This window comes from Nelumbo lutea, chromosome 1, assembly GCF_056320005.1.
Source record: "Nelumbo lutea isolate HS-2025 chromosome 1, American lotus-T2T, whole genome shotgun sequence".
Classification (NCBI taxonomy): Eukaryota; Viridiplantae; Streptophyta; class Magnoliopsida; order Proteales; family Nelumbonaceae; genus Nelumbo; species Nelumbo lutea.
Window position 1 is genome coordinate 161,712,439 of NC_142684.1, and position 8,816 is coordinate 161,721,254.

Genomic DNA, 8,816 nt, shown 5'->3' on the forward strand with positions numbered 1-8,816 from the left:
TCCCAAACCTATGGTATTGACTACACAGAGACCTTCTCCCCAGTTGCTAAGATAGGGTCGGTTCGTGTTGTGATCTCTCTTGTAGCTATGTATGATTGGCCCCTATATCAGCTTGATATCAAGAATGCCTTTTTGCATTGTGATTTGCTCGAGGAGGTCTATATGGAGCAACCACCAGGGTTTGTTGCTCAGGAGGAGGATGGTAAGGTATGCAGACTAAAGAAGGCTATATATGGGCTTAAACAGTCTCCTCGAGCATGGTTTGGTAGGTTCAGTGAGGTGGTAAAGAAGTTTGGTATGAAACAGTGCCAAGTTGATCATTTCGTCTTCAGTCATGACTCTTCGGCAGGAAAAATACTATTGATGGTGTATGTAGATGATATTGTTATTACCGGGAATGATAAAATGGGCATTGACAGGTTGAAGACTTTTCTACAGGAACATTTTCAAACAAAGGACATTGGTAAATTGAAATATTTCTTGGGGATAGAAGTAGCAAGATCTAAGTATGGTATTAATTTGTGTCAGAGGAAATATGTGCTTGATTTGCTGGAAGAAACAGGTTTGTTAGGTGCTAAACCAACTGAAACACCTATGGAAACAAATACTAGGCTGAGTAGTGATATGGGTGAAGTGTTTGAAGACCCTGGCAAATACCGGTGACTTGTAGGTAAACTGAACTACCTAACCATTACTCGGCCATATATTTCATTTGCGGTTAGTGTGGTAAGTCAGTTCATGCAGAAACCTCTGGTTCCTCGTTGGAATGCGGTTCTAAGAATTGTGAGGTATTTAAAAAGGGGCCCTTGGTCGTGGTTTGATATACAAAAGTGGTGGAAAACTTGAAATAGAAAGGTATACTGATGTTGACTGGGCTGGTTCTATGTCTGATAGGTGGTCTACCACAGGTTATTGCACTTTTCTAGGGGGTAATCTGGTGACATGGAAAAGTAAGAAGCAGACAGTCATGGCAAGAAGCAGTGCAGAGGTAGAATATAGAGCTATGGCACATACTGCTTGTGAATTAGTGTGGCTAAGGAACCTTCTACAGGAGATAGGATGCAACATTAATACTCCAATGAAGCTCTATTGTGACAATCAGGCTGCAATTCATATTTCTTCTTAATCCGGTGTTTCATGAAGAACCATGCACATAGAGGCTGATTGTCACTTTGTGAGAGAGAAGGTGCTGAATGGAGTGATAGACACTGCATACATTAATACAGGAAACCAGTGGGCAGACTTATTTACAAAAGGGTTGAGTCAGGAAAAAGTGGACTACATATGTAACAAGCTGAGATTATATGATATATACTCACCAGCTTGAGGGGGAATGTTAGTGTAGGGGTATTTTTGTCTTTATACTTATGTTGAGGTTGCCAATCTGTAATATTATATTAGAACTAGTGCCCCTCACTTAAATAAGGGCACATGTGTCTTTTCCATTATATTAAAAATATAAAAACATGTCTGGCCGAATGGGAGAGTAACTTTTTCCCTAATTCGAACCAGACTTTTCTTCTATCCTTTTCTCCTTTCTCTCTCTCTTTCTTCCTTCTTTCTTCCTCTTTCTTCTTGGCTATTATCAGACTAATAGAACTCAAAGGCAGGCCGAATTATAACACTTTGTTTTTCAAATTTTCCAAAAAATTAAGAAAAATTTTCATTATTGGCATAAGTTATTGTTAGATCAATGAGTTTAAAAGATCATTTATAGATCCATTTATTGTTCTTTCCTACAATGAAAATTGTTTATAATTTTTTTATAATTGTTTATAGGTTGTTGGGATAGTATAAAAATTGTCAAAATAAATTTGGAAGAATCAGCATTTTTCTATCAATGTCGTTGTCGATATTTTAATCCTTGCTTGCACACAGTAGTTGCTATTATCGGATGGGAACAATGTCTGAGAACCATGTTAGTAACAATATTGCTCTCAAGAAGAAAGAGTGCCCCCATGGTAGGGCTAGTTGAAAAGGCACTGTTAGAGGCAGAGAATAGTTGAGTTCAACAATAGAGTGGTTCCCTTTAGTGGGCATCAGTAAGTGGTTGTTAGAATTGCCATAACAGCCCCCCCCCCTCCAAAAAAAAAATAATAATAATAAATAAATAAAAGGAACACCAAAAAAATCAGTCCTAAATTAAATTTCTTGAGCTAGAAAGGGCTATTATGCAATTGTAGGGGTGATAGTTCTTGGCCCAGCCCACAAATTTTCAAGCCCAGGCCTAGGTTTTTGTGTACAAGCCCAGCCTGGTCCGCAATATAACATAACATAAACCAAGTCCCACAGTGCTCAAGAGTGGGACTAAAGGCCTTGCCTTCATCCATAAAAGGATAGGTAAGCCAAAATAAACCAAGCCTAAGAATTAAATGAGGCCCATGCCTTATTTTTCGCACCATAAGCCCAAAGTCTAGCCAAGCCCAAGTAAGTTTAGGCTTGTGCAATATTTTTTATGTTATTTAATTTAAAATTTTCTAAATAAGTGAACTTTTATTAGATTCAATAGGCCCAAAGTCATTAGACCTGAAGCCAGTAAGCCCAGCCCGGGCCCGTGTAGGGCCAGGCTTGGGCTTGCAATTTAGACCTGGGGTGCGGGTTGGGCCAGGCCTGGGCCTAGGCTAAAGCCCTTATCACCTGTGCAAAACCCGGTCCAGGCCCAGCTCAGCCCAGCCCAGCCCATGGTCACCCCTATGCAATTGTGGTCCCAGCATCTAGGTCTTGAGGAGAGGTGGCCTAGGTAAGAAACTAACCTTTGGCATTTTGGACAAAAATGGCTGCTTACAGACTTGATCTGTAGAACCCTTTTTCATGCTTGTCAGCCTTGGGTTCTCCACTGCTCCTAGCAATGGTCCCTCAAATTTCTTGAACACCTATGCAATTGTGGTCCCAGCATCTAGGTCTTGAGGAGTGGTGGCCTGGGTAAGAAGCTAGCCTTTGGCATTTTGGACAAAAATGGATGCTTACAGACTTGATCTGTAGAACCCTTTTTCATGCTTGTCAGCCTTGGGTTCTCCACTGCTCCAAGCAATGGTCCCTCAAATTTCTTGAACACCTCTTATAATGCTCACCTCTCCAAAAGAAACCTAACCACCAAGATGTCGCCTTATCTCTCCCCTCCAACCTCCCCTCAAACCCATGCTTTTAATAGCTAAATATTAAGCATTCTATCTGTTTCCACTGTCACCCCTCTCTCTCTCTCTCTCCCTAATATTTGATCAATACAAGGTATGGATCTACAGGTGATCCAGTTGGTGGAATTTGAACCTGAGTGTCGATTAAGAGTTAAGAGGGGGATAGGAAATGGACTTTAGGTTGTTCCTGGTCTTCTCTGCAACAGAAGCCAAGAAAACATTGAAGGAATCAAACTGTATAAATAACACTGAGAAACTGTATTCTTTGGCTTATAAGAGTTATCAAGGGAAAGACTATTCCTTTTTTTTTATCCAGAAAATCTCCTGCATAAATTCCAATGTGAGTTCTTTGAGTGAGAACTTTTCAGCCTATTTTTGAGACAATTAAAATTTCCTATAAACTTCCTTAAATAGAGAAATTTCCTTAACACTTAAAATTTAACCAGTACACCTAAATCCCACTTTTTGAGCAAAGGAGAAATGTTAAGCATATCTTTCTTCATAAGGCAGCCCAGGGCACAAGGCTTCCACCAATGTGAGGTTTGAGGATGGACAGATGTATGCAGCCTTACCCTTCACATACAGAGAGACTGTTTCCAAGATTTGAACCCCGGTCACCCAGGTTGCAATGGAGCAACCCAACCGTTGAGCCAAGGCCCACCCTCGTTAAACATATCTTTCTTCATAAGTACTAAAAATGCTTATGATGAAGGAAGATTTGGCCCAACCTCTTCATTATGTGACACGTGGCAGAAACGACAGCTCGGCAGAAGGGGCCAAGCCTAGGCGGGGACAACGGGACACACCGCCGAACTGACCCACCTTGTAACAGCTCGGGATAGACTTCGCCCAACTGACCCACCTTGTAACAGCTCGGGATAGACTTCGCCGAACTGACCCACTTTGTAACAACTCGGGATAGACATCACCGAACTGACCCACCTTGTAACAGCTCGGGACACTTCGCCGAACTGCCACCTTATAACAACTCGGGACACTTCGCCGAACTGACCCACCTTGTAACAGCTCGGGACACTTCGCCGAACTGACCCACCTTGTAACAGCTCGGGATAGACATCGCTGAACTGACCCACCTTGTAACAGCTCGGGATAGACTTCGCCGAACTGACCCACCTTGTAACAGCTCGGAATAGACTTTGCCGAACTGACCCACTTTGTAACAACTCGGGATAGACATCGCCGAATTGACCCACCTTGTAACAGCTCGGGACACTTCGCCGAACTGCCACCTTATAACAGCTCGGGACACTTCGCCGAACTAACCCACCTTGTAACATCTCGGGACACTTCACCGAACTGACCCACCTTGTAACAGCTCAGGACACTTCGCCGAACTAACCCACCTTTTAACAGTCCGGGATACCTCCGAGCCCAAGACCGCCTCGCTCAGCACTTCGCATCATCTTCTAGGCGCCAAAGCCAAACAAGTCGTACCATGCCTGACACCAGGGAAGTCCGTGCCCAAGGACGCCACGCCTGACTGACTTGGGATCTGACGTTTGGCAGCAGCACTCTAAACGGCCACCTGCCACCGCCACTGACGCCACCATCTCCAGTTAGACGGTTAGGCAGTGACGGTTCTGTCTCAACAGAAGGGACGACGGCCGAGTTGACAAGCGCAAGGGTAATCATACCCGATCTGACAAGGGCCTCGGGACGAGTACACGAAGTGACTATAAGAGCCCCCTGCCCCCCGACAACGGAGGTATGCAAACTTTGCGCTATCTGGTATTACCTTGCTTTTGAAGGATTCTAACTTGAGCTTCGGAGTCTCTACACCGGGTTCCCCCCGGAGCTTTCCCATCTCTTTCGTTTCAGGTCCCCTGCTACCCCGAATTCAGAAGCAAGGCAGCGGACAGCTAAGACCAGCCAGATCGCGCACCATCAGCTTATAATGACAAATTAAATGAGACATACTTGTCCCATATTCCTAATTAAAACAACCAAAAAGTGAGAGAAAACCTAAATTGGAATACCTGGCATACAGTACGCATCCATGTGGGGCCCATATGCAAATGCTACTGACAGCTAGAAGCTATGCACATGGCTGACTATCTGTGAGGCCTGGGTGGCTGGGTTGGCCTATTAGTCAGCCTGTTGGAAGCCAAACTTTATTTATTTATTTATTTATTTTGAGAAGAGATCAAGTATAATTTCATTAGAAAGGAAAATACTTCTGTTCAACCTCTGGTTGTACAACAAACGGAGAGAAAACAAAAAGAAAAATTAGACCATAAAAGGCCAAGTGATAGCACAATAAAAGGCCTATATCTGGGTCTAGCGAAGACTCAGGCCAAGAGGGCTTCACATAGGTGGCTTGACAGCTCACTTTTGGGATACCTTTGTAAGCCTTGTATCCCGCATTGTAATGGATTCACATTCACTACCATTGGTCATAGTAAATTCATCAAGCATTGAATTCCATCAACTGAAAGGTGCTGAAATACTTGAATGAATATTATATTAGGTAATTTCTATGGCACAAAAAAGGCACTGTACCTGAAACACTTTGATCAGTCAAAATCTCACATAAATTTGAATGAAAATACTGATCGATTGGTTTGTTTTGTTATGCGTCAGTTGCATGTTTGAATATGCCATCTAGTAGTTTGGTTGAGTTATTATGCAAGAAGGTACATGTCTCTGTTTCAAGTCATCATGAAGGTTGATGTGCATCAATATTCAAGAATGTATCTCTTCTATGTATCATAAATGCAATGAAATTATACAAAATCTTTCTAAAAGAGGACTGCTAGGTAACACTAAACAATGAGTTTGGGCAACTCTTAAATTCTTCACCCTACAGACATGGGTGGAACCCATAAAAGCATACTACAAGATAAATTTGGACATACCTTTTCATGGGTCCCACACTTCTGCCTTGTCCACAATGTGTGGAAAACAAAGTTGCATAAACTTGTGTACTAAAACTCAAGGTATTCCATATTCTTTCTAAAAACTATAAAGGACTTTGCTGCTTTTTCATGCATGTGAATGTGTATGAAGCATGAGCCATGCAGGATAATGCATATATGCTTGTTTATAGGGCTGTAATTGGATCAGATTCAGCAAAATCCGAATCCAAAATTCAATTGGATTTGAAGACCTCAAATTCAAATTTGAATCCAAACGGACTCGGATCGGATTCAGATTTAATCCGACTCTGCTTTAATTTTTTTAAATATGAAAAAAAATTAAAAATTTAATTACTTTTCAACCTTTTATATATAATAAATTAATGTAAATGTAGCATACTGAAGTTATTATATAAATTCATATATAATATAATATATAGAATATATTTTTTATAATTTTAAATATAGTCGTATAAAATTTATATATTAAGATCAATAAATATTATAATATAATCGGGTTGGATTTTAGTTGGATCAGATGGGGTCAAATCCAAATCCCATTACATAAATACATCATCCAAATCCGAGATAATCGGGTCGGATGTCGGATCAGGCCTCGGATTTCCAGGTATCATTGACAGGCCTACTTGCTTAAGAGAAGATTATGGGTATTATAAAAATGTTTATATATCGTCAGTGAACTTTGTAGGAAGATATACTCGTTAGATATGCATCATTATCATCTAATGCTTTGCACTTGAAGCATGTATGGAGATGTTAAGCAGATCTCTTTAGTAGATGTTTGTCTTTTGGTGAACTATCTACTCAAAACCCTAGTCTGCCTTCCAATTAACATCTGTTAACCACTTATTTTCCTGGGTTAGGTTATTTCCCCAAGCTTTTATGAAGACAAAATTACAGAGTTGAAGTTGAACTATTGAGTCAGTTGAATATTCTACTACTGTTTGGAGGATTTGATGGTTATGCAATTACAAGAGGCTCTGCCATAAGTTTTTTTAAGTTTTGATGGGTTCTTGTAGACCATAGAAAAAAGTGAAATTTCTTGAGATGAATTCTTCCATAAATGGAGTAGGAAAACTGAGTCAGTGACTGGTTCTGGACAGTTTGAACCATTGGTTCATGAAATTCCCCTCCTTCCCCATTGGTCAACATTTTGGGTTTGAAAACATTAGATTGTATCCACGTATGATTGGTGGATACCTAGTATTTTGAGACATCTTAGATCAGCATCTGCTCAATTAGTTGTGTTATAACCAGACTAGAGTCTTTTAGTGCTACTTTTGCAAAGCCTGTTTCTCATTTTGTGGCTAACCACTTCTCATTCCAATTGTGCAGGATACAGAGGTGGTTGACATGTGCTTGAGAGCTCTAAAAGCACTTGCTTCTTACCATTACAAGGAGAGAGGTACTGGTAAGGAGGGATTGAGCTCATATGCCTCAGGTCTAATGGACCCAAACAGGAAACTGCAGGAAGGCATTTTAAGTCGGTTCCTTAGGTCATTACTGCAATTGCTCCTTTTTGAGGACTACAGGTATGGAATGTGAAGAAACACACTATAGAATGATCCAACAGGAGGAAATATGTAGAGTAATATTTTCATGGTTTGAAGTTACTTTATTTCTCTTTGCTGTTATAAACTGATTATAAGCTTGCACTGTTGGATTCAGCACTGAACTTGTCAGCTCAGCAGCAGATGCTCTCCTCCCATTGATCCTTTGTGAACAAGGTTTATACCAGGTAATGTATATCAATCTTTCTCCTCTTACCTTGACAAGCTAGTTTGACAGCATGGTTAGCGTATGAACCCATTCCAATCAATCTTACCCCCCAACCCCAACCCCGGGAAAGAAAATGATTTCTTAATTTTTATTTTCCCTGTTGTAGATATGTTCTTAAAGTTTAGTTTTGGTTTTATTTGGCTTGCTTTTTCTACAGAGATTAGCACATGAATTGATAGAAAAGCAGATGGATCCATCACTGAAATCAAGGCTAGCAATTGCATTGCGATGTCTTACAAGCTCAAATCAGCTTTCTTCATCCCTTGACCGGTTGAATTACCAAAAGTTCAGAAAGAATCTTTTAAATTTTCTTATTGAAGTTCGTGGATTTTTGCGGACAATGTGATGAATGTAACATGTAGGAAATGAGAGAGAGAGAGAGAGAGAGAGATGAGTGCTTTGTTTTATGAGCCATATGTTTGCAAGTAAATCACTTTAGCATTGGCAGTTGCATTTGTATATGTCAAAAATTCATATCACTGATTCCTTTAGCTTTCTCTTAAGAAATTCTTTGGCACAAAGTGCTGCAAATTTTGAGTGTTGGATCCATGAATCCGTCGCTGATAATTCAACATAAATGAGTCCATTGTAGAACTATCCAAGTTCCGAACATCAAAATTTTCAAATATGACGAACCAAGTAGAACGCTAGAAAATGATTTTAACACGCCTGAGGTCCCAACGATGCAGGGGGAATGGATGATTCCTCAAAAGAACGAAACTGCAAAAGCCCAGCCATGTTAGGTGTCGTTTAACAATGCTGAAGTCTGGAATCTGAAAAGTATAAAAGTTATTACTTGGCTCTTAAGTCGGGAAAGAGGTATACATGCTTTTCTGTTTTTAAGAGGCTCTAAACAAGATTGTTTGAGATAAGATTCTTTCAACACCTGAAAATGGTGGATTTTACCATTTTAATTCAAAGGGAAGTTTTTATCCGACCATCTAATGTGTTGAAGTTGAAAAAGTTCAAATAGCAATTGGTTGGTGGATGCACCTTCCACAAGGAA

General features: G+C 40.4%; 1 protein-coding gene across 4 annotated transcripts in view; it reads left to right on the top strand.

Annotated features, from left to right (window-relative positions):
• Window positions 1-8,341, top strand: part of LOC148878782 (exportin-4 protein) — a 156,895-nt gene extending 148,554 nt beyond the window's left edge. For all 4 annotated transcript variants that reach the window (XM_088960143.1, XM_088960146.1, XM_088960144.1 and 1 more), the window contains 3 exons: window positions 7,367-7,563; window positions 7,700-7,769; window positions 7,968-8,341. In XM_088960143.1, the coding sequence (XP_088816269.1) occupies window positions 7,367-7,563; window positions 7,700-7,769; window positions 7,968-8,156 (456 nt within the window). In that variant the 3' untranslated portion in view covers window positions 8,157-8,341. The remainder of the gene's footprint in view (window positions 1-7,366; window positions 7,564-7,699; window positions 7,770-7,967) is intronic.
• The last annotated feature ends 475 nt before the right edge of the window (window positions 8,342-8,816 follow it).